This window comes from Prionailurus bengalensis, chromosome E3 (genome assembly GCF_016509475.1).
Source record: "Prionailurus bengalensis isolate Pbe53 chromosome E3, Fcat_Pben_1.1_paternal_pri, whole genome shotgun sequence".
NCBI classification, from domain to species: Eukaryota; Metazoa; Chordata; class Mammalia; order Carnivora; family Felidae; genus Prionailurus; species Prionailurus bengalensis.
This window is the reverse complement of record NC_057357.1, coordinates 20,213,917-20,236,893: the sequence shown is the minus strand read 5'-3', so window position 1 is coordinate 20,236,893 and position 22,977 is coordinate 20,213,917. Positions and strand designations below refer to the sequence as shown.

At 55.4% G+C, this 22,977-nt stretch overlaps 1 protein-coding gene across 2 annotated transcripts in view; it reads left to right on the top strand.

Annotated features, from left to right (window-relative positions):
* Positions 1 to 22,977, top strand: part of IL4R (interleukin 4 receptor) — a 43,182-nt gene that overhangs the window by 6,925 nt on the left and 13,280 nt on the right. Inside the window, exons 2-5 of one of the 2 annotated variants that reach the window (XM_043560249.1) lie at positions 15,691 to 15,778; positions 16,805 to 16,943; positions 18,215 to 18,366; positions 19,506 to 19,657. In XM_043560249.1, coding sequence (XP_043416184.1) covers positions 15,709 to 15,778; positions 16,805 to 16,943; positions 18,215 to 18,366; positions 19,506 to 19,657 — 513 coding nt within the window. In that variant the 5' untranslated portion in view covers positions 15,691 to 15,708. Of the gene's footprint in view, positions 1 to 15,687; positions 15,779 to 16,804; positions 16,944 to 18,214; positions 18,367 to 19,505; positions 19,658 to 22,977 lie in introns of both variants that reach the window. The other variant, XM_043560248.1, reaches the window with a different exon arrangement.

The window sequence follows — 22,977 nt, the reverse complement described above, 5'->3', positions numbered from 1 at the left end:
TCGGACGCTTACCGACTGAGCCACCCAGGCGCCCCTTTTTTGCTTTATTTTCAAAGCTGTGTTGCTCAGCGCATATAAAAACAAAACATGGCTAGAAGAAGGGTTCATGATATTTATTCCTTCTGGTGAATTGCTCCTTTGATCAGTATAAAAGAGCCACCTTTCTCTCTTGTAATACTTTGCGGTCTTGAATTTATTTGATTCAGTGTTCCTTCATTCCCGTACCTATCTTTATGCGCATTGGTCTCTTGACCAAGTCTCTGTCTTCTTTTCTTCAACACTAAAGTTGAAGGACTTTTCTAGGACTTTTCTTTGACTACAGTCTTGTAGCCACGTAAATCAAAAATGATTATATATATATGTGCGTATATATATATACACACACACACACACACACGCACGTATATATTACCTCTCAGACTCAGCTCTGTAACCCACTTGCTGCATAATTTGGGGCAAGTCCTTTTGCCTGTTTACCTTAATTTCCCCATCTGTAAAATGGGGACATGACTCACTTGGCCTCTCCTCTCGGGTTTCTGTAAAAATAATGAGAGTGGAGAATAGAAAAGTTGCTGCCTACATCCCTACGGGTTAGTCACTGGGTGTGAATATGGGCCGGCTTTCCAGACGGTGAGAAGAGGGAGGGATGGAGAGGGAGGGAGGGGGAGGGAGGACCCTGCCGGAGCCCTGAGGGTGAAGGCCGACCTCACGGCGGCCGCCCCTGGTTGGCTGCCTGGGCTGTTCGCAGATACACGAGTAAGACACAGTCTCTGGCCTGGAGGGGCTTCTGGTCTGGAAGAAGGTGCAGCTCACTGCTCATGGGACAGAGGGACAGGCAGGGAAGGGCTGAGGAAGGAGCGGGGTTTGAGTAGCAGTGTCCCAAGGGGGTGGCTTAGGAGGTGGGCACTGAGAGGGGAGTCTGGGGCACATTTGGGGACGGGTGGGGGGCAGCGCTGGGAGAGCCCAAGGTTGGGAAGCACCGCTCTTGGGCTCCTCGTCCTCCCCTACGAAGGAGGAAGGCAGGGGGCTTGCAGAATTTGGAGGATCCTTGACACCAAAGAGCAGGCAAAGCTGGGTCTCCAGCCCCACCCCTTCCTCATCACCATAACAACCACATCCCATAATGAATAAGAGGAACTAGGGACAGAAGGGAGGGAAAGGTAGCAACCTTACACCTTCAGGGGTGGGGGTGGGGGTGGGGCCGGTGCACCAGGAGGCTGGGGGGGGGAGGGGTCTTGCCTCTTGTTGGGGGCGTCTCAGGACACCCACCCACCCCAGATGACGCCAGCTGGTCGTCGGAAGCCAAAGGGAGACCATAGATGTGTGGTGTGGTTTTTGAAAATGGAACTCTTTTCTGACGTTTAAAAATCAGGAAAATATGCATAGAAATCTGGATTTCTAGCTTCTTTAGAAAAATCAGGAGACCTAGCAATGCCCAGGCCTTCGTTGATGTGGCAAAAAGCGGCTGACACAGAGTGACGGCTGCCCTTTAGGGCTGGGCCTGTGCCCGCCCGCTGCGGCTTGTCCCTTCTCTGCCATTGAGGTCTTGGGTCTGTGATCCCTTAGACACCTGGGTCGTCTGGGGCAGGTGGCTGTGAGCTGTGCGACCCCCCCACCGAGATAGTGAGTGAAGAAGCAGGTAGGCTGAAGTCGGGGGCCCCTGTAAAGGCTGGGGAGTGGACTGCGGGGTCTTGGGGACCCTCGTGGCCCTGAGCATGGATGGGCTGAGACGTTTGCAGCCGTGCCCCCTCAGCCCGGATCGCACACCCGTTCACCCATCTCTTTCCCTTTCCTCCTTAGTGAGCTTACATGCAGGCCGGTGCACAGCTTCGTGCATTTTCCCAAAGCGTGCACTTGCGTGTGTAACCCAGCTTGACCGGCCCCCCAGAAGGTTCCCTCCTGCCTGCCCCGCCAAAGACACTTCCCTGACTTCTGACCCCAGGATCAAGGGCTGTCTCCTTTGGAACTTGATGTAAATGGAATCAGTTTTGCCCTTTGGAACCCAGCTTCCTCCATTCAGTTCGCGCCCCGTGAGACCTGACCACGGTTGTCATGGCAGCTGTCGCTACTCAGGGTCTCGGAGCGTTTCCTTGGTGCTTGAAGATGGGCTTTTGCCACCTGCTCCATCCACGCTGTCCCTAGTGCCTCTTCCACCCCGCTGTGGTCTCTCCGTCCCCTTGTGCGACCGGCGAGGCAAGTGGTTCTGTCCTCACATCACAGACGAGGAGACTGATGCTCTGAGAGGGCCCCTGGCTTGCCTAGGCCTGTCAGCCGGGCAGGGCAGGGCCTGCACACTTAGGCCCAGAGTTATGCTTCTGTGTGTCAGATGCTCTGAGGTCGCTGCCCACGTGGGCGGCCCCACGCGTCCGTGTGTCCCTCACCGTGCCAGGAATAATATTGGCGCAGGGCAGGGTGGACAGCAGATTGGACTCCAGGGAGAGACCTCTGCCCCCAGCACCTGTCTGCAGGCAGAAAGTGAGCAGGGAGATCTTGCCTGTGCTGACGTGCTACCTACCGGCTGTGGGTTTGCCCAGGGGGCAAAGTCCTGGTCACTGTTGAGACAAGTTCACAGATGAGGGCTGGGCAAACGGGGACAGAAGCCAAGTTCCAGCTCACTCGCTTCCTGCCTGGTCACCTTGGATGATCCCTGAACGCCTCTGAGCCTCGGCTTCCCTCTCTCTGTGGTTCTTAGGCAGGTTCCTGGGCCTCTGGGTGTCAGTTTCCCCCGTGTCTGCCGTGGGGATGGTACTCACCGCACCTGCCATGTTCCTCGGGTTGCTGTTAGGGTTAAATGAGTTGCTGAAGTTGTAAGTGCACGACAGTCTGCTATGACCAAGGCTGTGGCCGGTCAGTTTGGGGGGTGGGGTGGCACCCGTGGGCAGAAGGGCCCAGGGCATGGTCTCTCATGGCTGGAGGAACTGGGGACACACAGGGGCGATCATGGTGACTTCTGCGGACCTCGGGAAGCAGGCCCACTGGGAGCCGTGACTGTCCCTAAGACCAGCAAAATCGAATCAGCATCTTGGGGCCAGATGTCATAATCATGATAATGCCCCAATTACCAGCATTCTGCAGTCGCTTCCCCCGGGGTGGCCAAGATCGGTGCCTGCATTAAGGTATTTAAGGAAATTCGGAGCCAGAATTGGTCAGTGTTTGTCTAGCTGTGAGAGGTGGAAAATTCCAGCTTGTGGAGCTGTGTCCCTGCTTTCGTGAGGGATGGCCGTCCAGGCCCTCCTGCACTGAGCACATACCCGTGGCCCCTCTTCTGTGTGCCGAGCAGTGTATTATTGGCTCTGGGGTCCCAGCAGTGAACAGGGTGGACACGGCCTCGGGTCTCGTGGGAGCTGGGGTCCCGGTGGGGCCCTTGGACGAGGTACAGGACGTGTGTGCATGTGGTGAGCCTCAAGGGATAAGTGCTAAACAGAGAAATGGCCTTGCAAGTGACGGGGGTCAGCTGCCGTTCCTGATTCTGTGGCATCTGGACACGGGGCCCGTAGGCTCAGCCTCTTCCCTGGGGCCTCCAGGACCTTCTGAGGTCCAGCCTCCCCTGGGTTCCCACTGGCAGCTTGGGACAGCCAGCACGAGTGTCCCCACTGCCATAAAGTGGCCAGCCTGTCCCCAAGATGGTGCCCCCTCCAGCGGGTCTGGCCCAGCCATGTCCTGTGAAGGAGGTCCACAGTCTCCAACCCTCTCCTGTCCCCCTCAGACAAGGCCTTCCCTAACTCTGCGCAACCCCGTGGGTTCCGACACGGCTAATGACCTTCAGGCCTGTCTCCAGCCCAAGCCTACCTTCTGAGCTCCAGGCCAGTTGAATGTATTGCCTCCGTGGGGCGCCTGGGGGGCTCGGTCGGTGTAGCGTCTGACTTCAGCTCAGGTCATGATCTCACTCCTTGTGAGTTCGAGCCCCACACCGGGCTCTGTGCTGACAGCTCAGAGCCTGGAGCTTGTTTTGGATTCTGTGTCTCCCTCTCTCTCTCTGCCCCTCCCCCGTTCATGCTGTGTCTTTCTCTGTCTCAAAAATAAACATTAAAAAAAATTAAAAAAAAAAAAAAAAAGGATATATTGCCTCCCGGACTGGATGCCCACTCCCCACCACCTGCTTCGACTTCCCGTGTCCCCAGCATGGGGGGCGCGTGATCTTCCTGGCGCCCACTGCCAGCCATCGGCAAGTTCACCACCCTTACCTCCCGTGCAGGGCTGAGTCTGCCCCTCGTCTCCAGCAGCACCCAGCACGCCCCTCAGCCCGGCCACCTCGGCCTCGAACCTACAGCCCTTCTCCACACCGAAGGTGGAGTGGACTTTCTGGCAGGTGCACCTGCTCCTGCCCTGCCTAACAGCCTTCAGTGGCTCCCCGTTGCACTGGGGATGGATGGGGTCTGAATCACGCACTGTGCCTGGTTGGCAGTGTTGACCTCTCCTTCTGTCCGTCCCTGCAGCCCACGGCCTATCTTGCGGGGTGGGGGATGGGCCATGCCCTCCATCCTCCCTGGCTATTCACTCATGCTTCACTCGTCACTTTCCCCGTCTCTTTCCTTCTCCCGAGACTCCTCAGGATCAAAAATGGGCTTAATCATTGTCGCCCCCTCACAGTGAGGACTTAGAGCATCTAGAACAGCGGCTGGCACTGGGGGAGCACCGTGTAAGTGTAGAAATAAGAACAAGGTGGAAGACGCAGGGTTGCTCGTTGAGGGGGTACCCTGCACCGGCCGCCGGGCTTGGCCTTTTGCTTACAGAGGACGTGACGTGGCCTGCCCTCACGGAGTCCACGGCGCCTCCCGTGCGTGGGAAGGTCTTCCTCCCTCTGCACACGGCACCCCTGCCCTCCCCTGGGGAGTCCCTCTAGGGACACTTGACCCTCGAGGACCTCCCTGACGGCTGCCTGCCGACAGCCTCGTCGTACCTTTCCTGATGCTGTTCCCACAGCCCCTCTGCAGGCCTGCTTCCCGCATGGGTCCCTCCCACACTGCGTGGCATCCTGACAAGACCAGATCTAGCCTTTTTGATGGCTCTCTTCTCTCGGCAAAGTCTGTGTGGTCAGCAAATGCTGTTGGCTGTGCCCTCGACAGATCTAGAATCCAGCTTGCTCTTACAGACCCTTCCCGGCACCTGCTGCCTGGACCAGCGCAGGAGGCTCCTCACCGGTACCTGCTTTCTGCCCTTCGCCCCGTGGGCCCTGTAGACCACATAACCGGAGAGATGGCTTGAAACGTCTCATAATGTCACGTCTCTGCTCAAAAACCTCCAGTGACTTATCTTCTCAAGTACTTGTCAGAGGGAGGAAGTGAATGAGCGAATGCATGAATGGCTTCTCCCGCGTCTGCGGTCGCCGGCACGTAGTAGGCGCTTAGTAACCCCCGCCGCGAGAATACACGCGGGCAAGGGCTGGGAGCACACAGTAGGTGCACGGGGAGCCCGCTGGGCTCTGTTGGCCAAGGTGGCCGGTTCTTGCCTCCAGCAGTAGTGGAGGCAGCCTGCCGTCACCCCTCACTCCGCTCTCGGTCTTGGGGCCCTGGCCTGGCCCGCCTTGCCGGCCAGGCGGGGCTGCTGACGCGGCTGCCGGTTCCGGGAAGCTCTGCCGGGCAGCGCTTCTGGGAAGGCGACCGCTGGGAGGAGAAGTGTGCCCCTGGCTCCCCGCCAGACTGGCCTAGCTGTCCCGGAGGCCAGAGGAAGCTCCAGGCAGGCTTAAGACTGTGGAGTTTCAGGGGCCGGTGGCTCCCCCCAGGGAGGCCACCGTCAGCCCCTGCTGTCATCGGCTTCCTCTTCACATGCGTTCGCTCCTCATGGGACTGGCTGCATCCTGTCTGCCCGTCCAGCCCCCCTTCGAGCCGGTTTGCGGTCAAGAGAGGAAAGAGGAGCCGGTGTGGGCGGCCTTGCAACCCTTTTGGGCTCAGGAAGAGCCTGCCCGGTCACTGCCTGACTGCCGCCGGCCTTGACATTTCAAGACTCTCCACTCCCCTCCTCCCCAACAGAAAGAGTGAGTTAAGTGTATTTCACTGCCAGCAGGAGGGTTTTCCCACTCAGAGCACTTCTGACCTCTTCCTGGCTCAGGCTTTCACTAAGTGCTGCTTCCTACCTCCCTGACCTTGGTTTTGTCACTTGCCCGTCTCTAGGCCTCAGTTTGGGCCATAACGCCGCATTCCCAGGGTGGCAGGGATGGCCTTTCAAGAGGCGGCAAAAACAAGTGGTCAGGCACGTGGCTTCTGGAGTGAGGCTGCCTGGGCTCAAATCCTAGCTGTGTAACTTCTCTGTGCCTCTGTCTCCTCCTGTGTAAAGTGGGGGTTTCAATGGCAGCCTGCCTTATAGAGGTGTATGCACAGCGATCGTCGTAAGCGACAGCTCGGCACCCCGTGTTTGAAAATAGATTACAGAGTCTGTCATTCTTGATTTTTAGCCACTCATTTAATAGGTGTTTATTGAGCATATACTATGTATGTGTCAGGCACTATTCAGGTCCTGGGGACAAAACAATGACCATAAAGCTCTGTCCTCATGGGGCTTGCCTTCTGATGGGGTGTGTGGGGGGGGGGGGGGGGGGACAAACAATACATATATAGACAAATAATTTAAATGTTATGGGTGATCCTCTACACTCAGAACATTGCGAACTAGCAGCAGAATGAGAGGGGCTGTTTCATGTTTTGCCAACGTGGAATAGTTCTTGGGTGAATAATTTATGCCCTTTGCCTGTTTTTTTTCTTCTTTTTTTTTTTTTAAATATTTTACATTTATTCATTTTTTTTTTTAAACATTTTTTTTTCAACGTTTATTTATTTATTTTTTTGGGACAGAGAGAGACAGAGCATGAACGGGGGAGGGGCAGAGAGAGAGGGAGACACAGAATCGGAAACAGGCTCCAGGCTCTGAGCCATCAGTCCAGAGCCTGACGCAGGGCTCGAACTCCCGGACCGCGAGATCGTGACCTGGCTGAAGTCGGACGCTTAACCGACTGCGCCACCCAGGCGCCCCTACATTTATTCATTTTTGAGAGACAGGGAGAGACAGACCGTGAGCAGGGGAGGGGCAGAGAGAGAGGGAGACACAGAATCCGAAGCAGGCTCCAGGCTCTGAGCCGTCAGCACAGAGCCCGGTGCGGGGCTCAAACCCATGAACCATGAGATTATGACCTGAGCTGAAGTCGGCCGCTTAACTGACTGAGCCACTCAGGCGCCCCACCTTTGCCTGTTTTCTTAAAGGGATGTTTGTCTTACTGATTTGTAAGGTCTCTTTATAGGAAGGTCATTAGCTGTCTACAATGTAGATTGCTATCTTTGTCTAGTCTTTGCTTGCTTTTTTTTTTTTTTTAAATCTGAGAGAGGGGAGGGTGGAGAGAGGTAGAGGCAGAGAGAGAGAGAATCTTAAGCAGGCTCCACACTCAGCACGGAGCCCCAACACAGGGCTCCATCCCACAATCCTGGGATCATGACCTGAGCTGAAATCAGGAGTCAACGCCCTGAGCCCCCGAGGCGTCCTGCCTTTTTTTTTTTTTTTTTTTAGTGGTGCATTTTGAACTGGGGAAGTTGAAAACATTTTTGCAGTCAGACCTCTCAGTCTTTGCCGGCTACATTCTGAAATAAACATTCACACGTGTAACCTCAGTGATATGAACAGAGATGGTGATAAGTGTAGGACAGAAATAAACAGGGTGTTGTGATGAACAGTTAACGGGGGGGGGCACCCTCAGTGGGTAGGGTTACTGGGTGTAAAGGCTGTGAGGGAGAAGAGGGCTTAGGAGTGCATCAAGGTGCTTGGAGGCCAGTGGGACCAAAGGCTCTTGGGGGACGGGGACGGGGTGGGAGGGAACGGTGGGTGTGTACCGGGCCAGATCATCAGGGGGCTTAAGGTTTTGTTTGGTTGGTTTTGGTTTTGGTTTTTGCATTTCCTTGCACTTCTTATTTTAAGGTGATTGTAGACTCACACACAGTTGTAAGAAATAACAGAGTCAGTTTCTGCCCAAGAGTGCCGTCTCACAAAACACAATAGCCTAACCGGGATATTGACATTGATAGGATCCGCTGAGCACCCCTGTTTTCCTTGTACCCATTTGCGTGTGTTTGGTTCTGAGGAGTTTTACCCCGCGTGCAGGTTTGTTTCGCCAGCACAGCAGCCGCGACTCGAGGAGCCCCGTGTTGCACTTTTATAGCCACATGGACCTCCCTTCCTACCCGCCGCCTGTGAATCTGTTCTCCGTTTCCATAATGTTGTCATTTCAAGAATGTTACATAAATGGAATCACACAGGGTGCACTCTTTTGGACTGGCTGTTTTCACTCCCGGGCTTGGGTTGAATGCTGAGTCAGAGATGCTCCTCTTGGACGGGCCATGAACTCCAGGCATCCTTGTCCCTGGGCGAAGACACCCTTTGGGAGCCAGAAGCTGACGAAGGGCTTGAGCAGGCAGTTCATGGCCTGGTTTCTGATGTTGAAATGATTCTGCCGGGGCGCCTGAGGGGCTCTCAGCAGGTTAAGTGTCTGACTTTGGCCCGGGTCATGATCTCATGGTTTGTGGGTTTGAGCCCCGCATCGGACTCTGTGTTGACAGCTCGGAGCCTGAAGCCCGCTTTGGATTCTGTGTTTCCCTCTCTCTCTCTCTCTCTGCCTCTCTCCCACTCTCTGTCTCTCTCTGTCTCTCTCTCTCTCTCTCTCTCAAAAATAAATAAACTTAAAAAAAAAAAGATTCTGCCTGCAGTGTGGCGAAGAAACGAAGTGACTCATGTTTGCAGTAACTGCTAATTCCTTGCCGCCCGCCCTGCCCCTGCCCCTGCCCCATCATTCTCTCAGCCCCAGACTAGCCCTTTGGAAAATCTTGCCACAACCCTGTTCAGAGACCCTTAAGGGGCACCTGGGTGGCTGTCAGTTACGCGTCTGACTTCGGCTCGGGTCATGGTCTCGTGGTCCGTGAGTTCGAGCCCCGCGTCGGGCTCTGTGCTGACAGCTCAGAGCCTGGGGCCTGCTTCGGATTCTGTGTCTCCTTCTCTCTCTGCCCCTCCTCCACTCATGCTCTGCCCCCTCCCCCCCCGTCTCTGTCTCTCCAAATAAACTTAAAAGAAATTTAATTCAAAGACCCTTAAAAACCACTCATTGCCTAGAGGAGGGGTCTTTGACCTGGAGCCATTAGCCTGGGCTGTGGGGGAGCTGTGAGCCCCTAAAATGGGATGCAAAATGTAACGTGTGCACTTTTCGAGAAGGAGGGTTTGGAGTTTGCATCACATATTCAGACGGATCGGTGATCTCCAAAACATTAAGGACTGTGCCTTCCAGACAGAGATAGTGGTTAGGAGCTGAGGCCCCCGAACCTGACGGCCCCTGTTCAGATCTCGTGACCTCCACGGCTCTGTACCCTCAGACAAGTCACTTATTCCTTCTGTGCCTTGGTTGCCTCATCTAAAAATGGGGGAAAGAATGAATAGTACCTATTTCGTAGGGCTGTGTTGAGTATTGAATGAATTAATCAAAGTGCTGTGTTCACAAGGAAACTTGTGGGAAATATTGTATGTTTGTTAAGTGAATCATGAGCCGATAGGGTGTAGGGGGGCAGAACCATTAGGCAAAAACTTCCTAGGCCCTCTGGGATTTTCAGGCCCTGTCTGTGTCAGTTATCAATCATCCTCTAGACAAGCTTCAGATCAGCAGGGTTTCTTCCAAAGGGATACACAGGTGTGGTTGGGCACTGTCCCCTCCCTTGTCCTGGCTTTCATATCTCTGTTAATATGACTTTCACTGTCTTTTTTGTCTTTTTTTTTTTTAAGGTGCTGCTTCACCTTTGGCGTGTGGGGCATTTGTAGACATCGAAAGCCCTGAGTCTTTTCTGCTGTTTCTGGTTCTTCGCTTGAGCAGCTGAAGCTAGAAATTGACAGGGGCGTTGGGTGGCTCAGTCGGTTAAGCGTCCACCTTTATCTCAGGTCGTGATCTCGCGGCTTGTGAGTTCAAGCCCCGCGTCGGGGTCTGTGCTGACATCTCGGAGCCTGGAGCCTGCTTCAGATTCTGTGTCTCCCTCTCTCTCTGCCCCTCCCCTGCTCACGCTCTCTCTTTCCTTCAAAAGCAAATAAACATGAAAACATTTTAAAAAGAAAGAAAGAAAGAAATTGGCAAGCAGGGGGGGGCCAGCTCTTCCTGGCTTATTTCATTCACCCAGTTGAGCCCTTTCTGCAGTCCTGGGAGAAGGTGAAGGCACTGATAATGCCAGAATGAACTTCGGGCTCAGAGGCCAATAGACTGGCTTCTGACTCTAGTGCTCCCCTCTTGCCAGCTGTGGGACCTGATGGGCAAGCTATTTGACCTCTGGCCTCAGTTCCCTCAGGTGGAAAGCTGAAGTAACAGCCCACGTAGCGGGCCTCTTGGGCAGATCCAAGAAGGTAATGTTTCTAACGTACTCAGCTAAGTGCCAGGCACGCTGTGAGCACTTGACAAGAGGGGTTGTGTTTACACAGATCTTTGGCTCGATCTGAGGAAACCGCTTCCAGTCTCGGTTCTGCTCAGCCGTGACCTGGAGCTGAGCGTCCTGCCGTGGAGGAATGCAAACGGACGCGGGGCTGCAGCCGGTCGGAGAGAGGATACACCGTGCGTCGCATCCCTATTTGGGTTGGCAGTTGGGTCAGGAATCCCATGACTGAGAGTGTGGCCGTGGGATGACTTCTTCTTGCTTCAGGCTTGACCCGAGCACTTGGTAATTGTTCTTTTTCATTCTTTTATTCGTCTGCGTCCCTGTCCTTCATCCCTTGCGCTATTCGGGGAGGCTCTTCTGTCAGCGCTCCTGGGCTGTGACTTCTGAAACGCAGCACCTGCGTGTCCCTGTGAAGCCAGCTGGGGTGTGTGTTTTGGGGGTGGGGGGCGATCGGGTTACGCCCTCTGAAACAGATCAAAGATAGCAACCGGGCTGCCATAGCTGCTGTGTGACCTTGTATGCACGTCTTGCCCTCTCTGTTTCTCTTTATTCAAAATCGGGGCGCGAGTGACACCTTTGCCATCTCTGCCATAGGAGGCTGTGGCCCCGTGTGAACTTGTCAGAGGCAGCGTCACCAGGACTTCGTGGAGGACACCAGAGTCACGGGTCCACCACTCCACTCCCGCCCCTTCTTCCTTGTTCTTCACTGTGACTCTTGAAGGGAAGCGAGTTGGGGCTTGGAACAGATACCAGGTTCCCCCTGGGGAGGGTTTCCAGACCCGTGCTGAGCCCATTAGAGGCCCCACATCATGTCCAAAATGACTTTATTCCACAAACAGTAACTGAGCAGCTGTTATACGCCAGGCACCCAACGTAGGCACCAGGAACTTGGCAGTGAACAAGACAAATGACAGCTCTCAGGATGACAGGCAACTGAAAAAGAACAGTTCTTCTGCACTTTCCTTGCCTTTTGTTCCCCCCCCCCCCCCCCGCCCCCGGCATTTTTGGAAAACCACAGGCTGGTTCTTTTATGGACTTCTCCGTTAGATTTGTCTGACACTCCCCTGTGATTTGTGCCCTTGGGGCAGCATCGCCAGAGAAGGAAGGCTGTGTTCTCAGGGGATAGTCCCAGAGAGCTCATGACCCTGCTTTGTCCCGTTCCTGGAGATGTTACCTTTGACCACTTGGTTGAAGGTGGTGTCTCCCAGGGTTCCGCACATCTCCGATTTTACGCACACATGTATATGAAGCATAGGATGCGGTAAAGTTAACAAGCGTTTTGATTCGTTAGTCAATAGCCAATACGAATTTTGTGGGCAGATGCTTAGAGGCTGCCCCTGCTGAAACACAGCCGCTCTCTCTGCCCCGCGTATAGATCTAAATCGGGACAGACTCCCGCACCCCTTTGAACTCCAGGGGTTACAGTTGGTTACTGTACCTTTATTGGGGTGCTTCACTTGTGCCCGTGTGGGCCGGTGGACACAGTTTAGCTGGCCCCTGTGTCTTTTTTTTTTGACGAGAGCCCATCATTCTTGGAGCATGTCCTTACTCTCTGACACAAGGATTCCAGGCCTGTCATGCACTTTCCCTGCTCGGATCCTGGACTCATTAGAAGGAGCTCTGTGGAGGGGCACCTGGGTGGCTCAGTCGGTTAAGCGTCCGACTTTGGCTCAGGTCATGATCTGACGGTCCGCGAGTTCGAGCCCCGCGTCGGGCTCTGTGCTGACAGCTCGGAGCCTGGAGCCTGCTTCCGATTCTGTGTCTCCCTCTCTCTGTGCCCCTTCCCTGCTCATGCTCTCTCTCTGTCTCAAAAATAAATAAAAACATTAAGAAAAAAAATTTTTAAAAAGAAGGAGCTCTGTGGAGGCAACGAGCAAGACCGAAACAGGGTCTGCGGACCCGCCGACAGTCATGCGTCAGTGTTAATGTCCTGATTTTGGCGGTTGCATTGTGGCTGCAGGAGAATGAATGACCTGGTTCTCCGAAATATACACTGGAGCCTTAAGGAGTGATTTATTCATTGTGAACAAACGAATACATAAAATGAATAAAACAGAGAGAGACTGAGGGGGAAGGTGAATGAAAAGGACAGAGAGGGGGAAGGTGTGCACTCGGGAATGGGTTTCGTGTGTTTCACGAGCAGCAAGGAGCCAGGATGTGGCCGGTGGCGGGAGCCCCGCGCACAGGTGCTGGGGCCAGGTGGAGAGGGGGGCGGGGCCCCGCTGGGGAGGCCCTGCAAGGGGAACAGAGTCCCCGGGGAGCTTCCGGCAGGGACGCAAAGCCCCCCTCCCCGCCCCCCATGCCGCACAGACACCGTGCGCGGAGGACTTCGGGTCCCTGCGTCTCTTCGTTTCTGCGGTACAGCTGCGAGGTTAGGCTCCGTCTCATCTGCACGTTGCCGGTAAGGAGGCCCACGCTGCGATGATGACCGCGGGACTGCCTTGAACCGCACATAGCTCCCAAGCCCCAGGAGGAAGCCTGGCCGCCGCTTGGCTGAATGCGACGCCGAGGGGGAGACCCACACGGGGCCGGGGAGAGCGGATGCTGTGAGCATCGCCGCCGGGAAACCTGCCTCCTCCATACCTCGCGTTTTAGAGGGCGCCACGTGCCGCGAGTGTCGTGGGGGGAAGCGCACGCCCCTTGACCCGGCGAGATCCCACTCCGGAGCATTTCCCTTCACGAAAGCGACTCCTTGGGCCGTGGCTGTGTTCAGGTCACTGTTTGAGGACCCTGCGTGTGTTAGCCCATTCAGTGCCCACAGCACCCTGGTCAGGTGGGGGCCGTTCCTAGCGCCACTTCACAGGGCGGGAAACTGAGGCACGGAGGGGTTAAGCGGTTTGCTCAAGGTTCGTAACGAGCAAGGGACAGAGCAGGTGTTAAAACTTCAGGCATACGCTGCACAGCCATTGCGGGGAGAGGAGGGAGGGGGGCAGGATGTAAGCACAAGCTCCAAAACAGAAGACGTTGTACCGGCCCGATCTGTCAAACTAGGTACGCGTGGAAAGGACTAGATTTGGATGCCAGATGTCTCCAGGGGCGTTTTTCCAGGTGACGGAATTACAGCCGTTCTTTTTTGTTTTAAGTTTTTTTTAGTTTTGAGAGAGAGAGAGCGTGCACCTGTGAGCAGGGGCAGGGCAGAGAGAGGAGACGGAGAATCCCAGGCGGTTCCGCCCTGTTGGCACAGAGCCCGACCTGGGGCTCAGTCCCACAGACCTGGAGACCTGGACCCCAGCGGAAGTGAAGAGCCAGCCAGGGGCTTCACTGACGGAGCCACCCAGGCGCCCCCTACAGGCATTCTTGTTGTACGTTTGCATGTCTCTCTTTTCCGAATTGTCTACGGTGATCCCATGTGGCTTTTGTAATAGGAAAAAAGATCAATATCGTACCTTAAAAAAACAAAACAGGGGCGACTGGGTGGCTCAGTCGGTTAAGCATCCGACTTCGGCTCGGGTCGTGATCTCACAGTTCGTGGGTTCGAGCCTCGCATCGGGCTCTGTGCTGACAGCTCAGAGCCTGGAGCCCGTTTCAGATTCTGTGTCTCCCTCTCTCTCTGCCCCTCCCCCACTTGCACTCTGTCTCCCTCTGTCTCAAAATAAACAAACATTTAAAAAAATTTAAAAAACAACAAAAAAAACCAAAACAAAGAACAACAAAGCAGTAAGAGTAATCAATAAAGGCTAAAATCCAGTGACACACAGTGAGATCCCACTAGTTCGATGCTTTGAATCTGTAGGGGTATGGAATGATCTTTAATGACATATTAAGCTTAAAATTTAAGTTTCAGGAGGAAGAGGGTGCTGCTAGTTGGGGAAACAAAATTCGTACTTATCTCCCTGTCTGTATAGATACAAATCTGGAAGAGTTAATACGAATGTGTACGTGGCCTTGTGATTTGGAGGGATTTGAACTGTGCTTTCTTTTTGGGTGTCTGTGCTTGCTGACTTCTGTTCCCCAGTCATGTATTATATGGGATGCATCTAACACAACAGGGGCAGTGTACGATCCCATTTATCTGAAACACAAAACACAGAGGTCATCTATGGGGTTAGAAGTCCAGGTGGTGGGCAGTAAAGCACAAAACCCCAGGAGCATGTAGCAGGAGAGGCTTACTTAGCTCAGGTCCGGGAGAGCCGGCTTACCTGGGCGTGGCCAACCTCGCTGGAGGTTGTCACCTGTGCCCCTGTGGTCAGCCTGGGGTCGGTTACACAGTTCTGCTGATCTGCTGATCTCGCTCGCATGACTGGGGGTGGCTGCCTGTTCCCCAATGCAGAATGCTACGTGTCCACATCCTCCAGCAGGCTGGCACGTGCGTTCTTTTTTTTTTTAATTTTTTTTTTCAACGTTTATTTATTTTGGGGACAGAGAGAGACAGAGCATGAATGGGGGAGGGGCAGAGAGAGAGGGAGACACAGAATCGGAAACAGGCTCCAGGCTCCGAGCCATCAGCCCAGAGCCTGACGCGGGGCTCGAACTCACGGACCGCGAGATCGTGACCTGGCTGAAGTCGGACGCTTAACCGACTGCGCCACCCAGGCGCCCCGGCACGTGCGTTCTTAAGACAGTGGTCGTGCCAAAGCAGGCTTCTTCAGTGCATCCCTTTTGCTCATATTCTCCTGGCCAGAGCTAGTCACGTGGTTGAACCCAAAATCGAAGGCCAGGGGAGAATGCCCTGCCCGGGGCAGTTGGGAGGGGGGGGGAGGGGAAGGAGGCAGTGGGCACTGCAAGGTTACATGGATCCAGGAGGACTGGGAAGAATTGGGGCCATTGGTGTAAGTCTAACACATTCAACAGCATCCTTTTTAGTGGCCACCTAATTCTGCATTGCATGGGTCTACCGTTTACTGAACCAGCCCCGTAAGGCTAAACAGATTAACGTCTCCAAAGTACATTTCAAGGAATTGTAAATCTCTTGGGGGTTTAACTGGGGGTTTAGCATACACACACATACAGATGAAGGTTGAGTAGGGAAAGAAATTTGGCAAGTGTTGGGTTAAATGAAGAAAAATAAGTTTCTCTGCTGCAGGACTTTTCAGAGCCTTTACACACAAATGTGCATTATAGTCTCCCATAAGTCCAAGGGGCTGCTTAAACTTAGCAGGTCATGGGATTTTTTTCAAGAAGTGTGTCTTGGGGACAAGCATTGTGGGCTTTGTGCATCTGAAACACAACCGTTTCATGATGATAATAGGTAGAGAGATAGATAGATAGATAGATAGATAGATAGATAGATAGATAGATAGATATAGGGTGAGCTCTAGTGAACACAGAGGGCTCATTCTTGGCACTAACCTGGCTCGCTTTCACTCAGCAGGTGTCTTAGGATCTCCCAATGGGGCGGCTTTGCTCTGGGCTCACGTTCCCTGTGAGCTGTCTGATCCTGATGTGGGCGGCAGGCTCTGGTAAGTCACCACCTCTCATTCATTCATCCACTCATTCATTCAGCAAATGTTCTTTGGCTGTTTAGATGCCAGGGTCCTAGGATAATCAGCGAAAGGAACACAGATTCCGGGCCTTGAGGAGCTTACATTGTAGTGGGAGGGGACGGCCAATGACAGAGGGTCCTAATCATAAGTCAATTGTAAAGAGCGTTAGAAAGTGATAGAAAACACAGCACAGAACAGAGTCAGGGGCACGTATTTGCGGGGGGTGGGGAATCGGACGTTAGTTTTGGACACGAGGTGAGTTTGAGATCTTTGTTAGGTATCTAAGACTCTGCCTGACACGTTAAGGCCTTTATCCGGCGAGCGTGTGCAAACGTATCCGCTGTGGAGGCTGGTGCTGGGCATCAGAGCGAGAAGGCACCTGCCTGTCTGTTGTCGGGCTCTCGAACGATTTGGCAAACCCAGTACGCGCCCTGCCGGGTTCACACCCCAGCTCTGCCACTGGCCAGTGGGAAGAAATACCCCAGTCTTTCATGCTGCCCTTGACATTGGCTGAACCCAACCGGCAGCCAGAGGACAGGGGCGCTGAGTGCCAAGACCATGGCGGTCAGCCGCCTGAGCCAGAGAGGGGTGCAAAACGGATGGGGTCCGGGAGCGGGCAAACGGACAGCAGCCCTCCTCCTGCTCACACGGCTCTGGAGCAGACGCCCGTGGTGATGGAAAAGACTAGAAATTCCTTAGATTAGAAACGTCCTTTAATCTGGCCAAGGGCAAGCGGTGGAGGTGCCATGAGGCAAGGTAGGCCTGCCGCGGGGGGCATTCTTTGACATCGGGAATCGCCCCCATGCCAGCCGGGACGCCGCGGAGCCCCATCCTGCCCCCAGCTCCCCGGACGCTGGCCCACAACCGTGCCTGGGACTGTGGTTCCCTTGCGTGGCGTTGGCCCCTCGGTCCCGCTTGTCCCGCTTTCCTGCTTGTCCCGCTGCTGCACGTGCCCCTCGCTGTCTGGCTCCGGCCGCACACGGCACTCCTGTGTCTCCCCAGGGAGCGTCAAGGTCCTGCGTGCGCCCACCTGCTTCTCCGACTACTTCAGCACCTCCGTCTGCCAGTGGAACATGGATGCGCCCACGAACTGCAGCGCTGAGCTCCGCCTGTCCTACCAGCTGAACTTCATGGGGTCCGAGTAAGCCGCGAGTGGAGCTGGGATCTGGGGGAGGCTGCGCCCAGAGCGTTCACCCCAGGCGTTCGTTTGGTCCCGGTGGTGCCCTGGAGCGCGGGGTGCTGAATGGGGTTCCCCGCAGCTGACTGAGCGTGGTGTTCGAAGCGAGGCACCCCTGGGGTGCCTGGGTGGCTCGGTCGGTCAGCTCAGGTCACGATCTCGCGGTCCATGGGTTCGAGCCCCACGTCGGGCTCTGTGCTGACGGCTTGGAGCCTGGAGCCCGTTTCGGATTCTGCGTCTCCCTCTCTCGCACTCTGTCTCTCTGTCTCTCTCTCTGTCAAACATGGATAAACGTTATAAAAAAAAAAAAAGGGAGGCGCCCTGGGGCTCAGTGGGCATGTCACGGTGCTCTAAGTGCACTGTCACTGAGGCGCGTGGCATGTGGGTGTGGTGGAATGTTGGACTAGACTTTGGAGTCCCGGGGTTTGTTCGTCTGCTTCAAAGTTAGACCAGAGCTTTTGTCTCGGTGGCTCGTAATATTGCTATTTACCCTGTTAGTAATTAAAACAGAGATACTAGATCACAACAGCACGCGAGTCCACATTCGCTAAGCCGTCGGAGCAATGATCGCGCACTGTGTAGCGTCTGGAAGATTCCACCTTACGCTTGTAAGAAACAGTGGAAAATGGCACACGGCCTCTTGGTATTATGAAAAGAGTTTGACCTCGTGACCCTCCCCCCCGGGCCCCGCTTTGAGAACCGCTGGCTAGACCGCTTGTTTGGGCACGTTAGCGGTGGAGTCCACGGTGTTCTTTGGGGGACCGTGGAGCCTGGGGTGCGTTGTTCCGGGTGGGCCACCGGGACAGCCGTGGCACATGGGGTGCTCTTCCAGGCGGCGCTGAGGGTGCGGCTGGGTACACGAGGCACACAGTCACGGGGGCATTTTGGGGTGTGCCCACCCCAGAGTGCAGGGTACGTTGCCAGAGGCCTTCCCCTACCTACCGAGGCAGACGGGCTCTGCTTCTAAATGTGGTACGCTGGCCTAGACCAGGGCTCTGCAGACTACGGCCCGAGGTCCGCATCTGGCCCACCAGCTGCTTTTGTAAATAAAGTTTTATCGGCACACAGCCACGCCCATTCGCTCCTGCATTCCCCGTGGCTGCTTTTGTGCTAGGAGAGCAGACTTGAATGGCTGAGACACACACAGCGTGGCCCTCCAAGCGCGTCTTCCTTGAGGCACGTTCCAGGGATGCCCGTGGGTCACAGCCAGCCTAACGCGACACCCGTGTCTGCAGAAACCGCACGTGTGTCCCTGAGAACGGAGAAGGCGCGGCGTGTGCGTGCAGCATGCTGATGGACGACTTTGTCGACGCGGACGTGTATCAGCTGCACCTGTGGGCGGGGACGCAGCTGCTGTGGAGCGGCTCCTTCAAGCCCAGCAGTCACGGTGAGGGGCACGGGATGGGCTTCCCGGACCCCCAACCCCGGCTGGGCTCTGGGGTGGGGGTGGGGGGGCGGCGGCAGGCTCCAGGCGGGGGAGGGAGGCGCAAGCAGTCTTCTGCGCGTCCCCAGACGTGACGGGATTTTTGCCCCTTTCTGGGCTCCGGCTTCCCGTCTTTGAAATGGGGCTGGGCTGCCTAGGACGTCAGGTCCCCTTCAGTCTATGCATCTCGGCCGCCTGAATGTAAGTGCCCAGCCTGGGGTGCTGAGATGAGGCGTGCTTAATAGAAGGCATCGCTGTAGGCCACAGACTGAGCTGGGAACCTTCCTTCCCCGCTGTGTGGACTGGTGAGCTGCTGCTTCTTTGGACAACCTGACCTCAGAAGTCTGAGTTCATCCTGGTAGCCAGAGTCCCCGCAGCCATTCACCACGATTCTGCCGCGGTACAGTGACGGGAGGTTCGGACATCATTTATTGCTGTGTGACCTTGGGCAAGTCACATCACCTCTCTGGGCCTCCTTTTCCAGAAGAGAGCTATCCGCGTTTTACGATCGGGTATAATACGGAGGAGGCGCGTAACCTGCCCCGGGTCACACGGCCACAAAGCTGCAGAGGAATATTCTTGCAAGAGTATCGCCGAGCTTACAGCTCAGCAGTTACCGCCCACGGTCGGGGGGTTGTTGAGATAGACCCAAGAACGAACCCATGAATTAAAATCGTTTCTGCACGGGTGGGCCGACTTTATATACCTGTAGTCTCCTGGATAGGATTGCTTAAAAGGAGACTGGGTTTTAAAACACGCGGGTCAAGATCAACAAAAACTCTGAGTCATAACACAGCGCATAGATGTGGCCCCAAGTGTGAAGGAACCGAAGTGAAAAAGCCACATTTTGGGTTCCTTTGCCTTATGCTTCCTGCACTCACTGTAGAAAGTCGCTTAGTCCCCACTCGTGTGAAGCGGAGTTTTAGCGACATTGTAATCAGTATGAGGACGGTCATTCTCCGCTGAGACGATATCCACACGCTATTCCGTAAATGTGCTACGGAGGTGTGCTCGACCGAGAGCATCTAAATGACCCGCGCCCTGTGGACCCTTCTCCCCCCCGCACCTGGACAAGCGCCTCACCAGCCACTGCTTCTCCACAGTGAAACCCAGGGCTCCCGGAAACCTCACGGTTCACCCCAACGTCTCCCACACGTGGCTGCTGAGGTGGAGCAACCCTTACCCCCCTGAGAACCACCTGCACGCCGAGCTCACCTACATGGTCAACATCTCGAGTGAAGACGACCCCACGGATGTGAGTGTGTGCGCCTCGGGGTTTCTCTGCCACCTCTTGGGACTCAGGCGGGTGGAGACCGGGGCCCCTGGAGCCCGACTTCCACCCTGGCTCTGTGCACCCCCCCCCGCCCCGCCGTGTGCCTGGCTCCCAGTGTGCCGTCATTTCATGCTGTCGCTGGGTCCTCATGACACTTACTTCCAGAGGCGGCCGATGGAGGCTGACACCTGGTTTGCGATCACAGCACTGATTGTGAGTTTCCTTCTCAAATGACGCGTTGACGGTGTTTAAAGGGAGAGCTGATTTGGCAGCAAACCATCGGGTCAATACTGGCAGGGGCCTGCACGCGGGATGGCTTGGGCTCCGAGTTTAGTTTCAGGGGATCATTTCCTGCCACCCATGTCTTCCCCTCAGGCTTCCCCACGGGAGGCACATCTGAGCACCCTGGGCCCCGGCCTCCCACAGAGCGGGCTCCCGATACCTGTTTCCGCTCCCCGGCAGCGGGGCCCTAGCCCTGTCGCTTAACCTCCTGGGGCCCCGGTTTCCCCCTCTGTGACATGGGGAGGATAAGCGTCCCCGCTCCATCAGCTCTTGAGGGCGCCAAGCGTGTGACACAGGCTCCCCCGGCCTGGCTCTAAATGTGTCGTAAGCTCTGTTCTCCTTTTCGCCGGGGCCCCGCAGGCCTTGGAAAGCCCCGGCGGCCTTGGCCTCCCACACCTTGGTCTAGAACTCGCTACGTCAGCGTCGCCGAGGGCCTCTTCGGAGCCACGCCCCGTGTCCTGTGTCCTGGGACCCAGGCTGGCCTGGCTTCCGCTGCCAGGGAGCAGGCCCCACTCGTCTCGCGCTCTCACATCAGCTTCTGCTCTGCTTCCTGTCCTTCCCACCTAAGCCAGGGAGGGGGCGGGTATTGGCTTACATCTCTCGGTTTCTCAGGTGTGGTTTCCCCCTTGGCACTGGGCCACGGCGCAGGTGGGAGCAGGGATGGAGGGGCCGGGGTGTGACAGCGGAGGCTCAGAACGCACTGGCAAGGCTGCTCTGATGCCGAAAGAGATAGGCGGATCCCGTTCCGTGGGTGAATCCCCTCCCCGCGTGCTGAGCCTGTGCAGGGCTTCAGAGGGGTGAAGTCCGGAGGGGAGAGAAGGGTGTGAACTGTTCTTCATTTGCTTATCGTGGCTGCATCCAGGTTCCGGGAATCTGTCCCTCCCTCGGCCCGGCTTTATTCTGGGTTAGGTTCATTTTTAGGTGGTGGCCAGCATGCCCCCCCCACCCCCAGCGCCTCCGGGGCTCCGTGCCAACGCCACAGTGGGAGAGTCCCACTTTTAATTAGTCCCGGTAGAAGTTCTGGGGCCGATGCTCGGTTGCCTGGCTCGGATCAGTTGCACATCTCTGACCCTGGCCCAGGCTGCGGGCAGGAAGGAGGGTGCTCGTACTGTGCTCTGATTGGCCAGAGGTGAGTCACACGCCCACCTCTGGAGCGCAGGTGTGGTCAGTTCCACCCAAGCCACGAGGGCTGGGAAGGAGGGAGGGGTGGCTCCCCGGAGCAAACTCCAGGGAAGGGGAAGCCGGGACAGGGCTGGCTGTAACAGCCAGCCTTGGGACCTGGCCCTGGACTCTCAACCAGCAGGTAGAATCAATCAGTGTACCCGAGCTGTGGCTCAGTTGTCATGGACGTGCTGGGCGCTGCCCGGAGCCTCAGAATTCCTGGCTCCGCTTCCCTTGTTGGTGGGGCAGACGCCACGGGAACACCCCTCGCCCATCTCTCCCTTTCCCAGGGCTGGACCCAGCCTGTAGAAGTCCCCTCACTCCTCATTGGCCGGAGTTGATCTCTAACCAATCACAGGCCCGAGAACGGGGTGGGCACAACTGGTCCTGACCAATGAGGATGAACCCGGGAGCTGGAGTCAGAGGCTTACCTGCCCTGAGCTTTGAGGACGTGTCTCCAACGGCAAAGATGGGCGTCCGGCCCTGTTTGCTACCATATTGCAGACGCCAGCTATAGCTCAGATTGGGTGGGACCGATTTTTTTGTTTTTCTGTTTTTTGAGGTATAATTGACATACGCTGTTGTATGAGTTTCAGGTGCGCCCCAGCGTAGTGATTTGACATTTTGTACACATTGCAAAATGATCACCCACAGTAAGTCTGGTTACCATCTGTCACCAAACAGAGTGAAAAGAATATGAGCAACTGTGTTCCCCATGGCTGACATAGATGGGATCAGTTCTAGAAGACACCCTTAGAAGTGGAATTTGGGGAGTGGAGCTACCTATTGTCCTGGATGATCTCTGGACAGGGGTCCATAATGGAGGTGGAGTTTTGGCCCGGGCATTGGAGGGCATAGAAGAGTTTTCTAGACGGGGAAGGAAGGGAAGAGTGGGAGGCCAGGCAGAGGGAACCACGTGAGCAAAGGCTTGGGGGATATGAAGATTCATGGTGAGTCTGGGGATTACGGAGATGTGGCAGTGAGTGCAGTGAAACAGCAGAAAAAGAGGCCACCAGTCAGTCCGTTCAGGATCGTGAACGGTTACCGTTGCTTGTGTGCCTGAAATGTGCTAGGCACAACACAGCCCTGCGCGTGGGAGGGTGCTGGTCTCTCCATTTTAGTGATGAGGAAACTGAGGCCTGAGAGATGGAATGACTTGCCCGGGGCCCCCCCCGGCTAGAAAAGGCAGAGCCGGGCTGGGAAGCCAGGATGTGAACTCCAGAGCCAGTGCTGTTTCCTCTCCCTTGGATCCTTCTCTCAGGGGTGGCCTCCCAAACACTTGGCCCTTTTTGCCCAAACAACAACAACAACAACAACAACAACAAGCCACAAGTGTTTCCTGGGAATCCCCAATTTTTGTTCTGTTTCTTGGTAAAACATTTCCCACCCCGCCCCCCCCCCCCCACTCCTTTCTGGGGTATACAATTCCTTCGGCAACCTAGGTCCAGCTGTTGCCTCCTGCTTACTCATATTTAGAGAGCAAATAGGGCTGTGAGTGAGTGTCCTTGTCTTCTGCCCTCGCTTCCTCCCATAACTCTCTCCTTGACCTCTGCTCCAACCCGTGAGTGGAAGCAGGGCTGCAACGGGACGGACCTGGCAGGGAGAGGAGCCGCGGGGCAGAGGATTCAGGCTGCTCCCGTGTCGTCAGATCGATCCTGAACACAGATTTCATTCCGTGTCTTAAAGGTTTTTAAACACAAGTAATATTGACGTGTAGTAAAAATTAAAATTAGGTTTTTAAACACAAGTAATATTGACGTGTAGTAAAATTAAAGTTGAAAGCACTTAGAATGGTAATATGTTTCTCTTGTGACCCCAGCCCCCAGAGATTGACTGCTCCCGTCTCCTGCCAGGAGGGG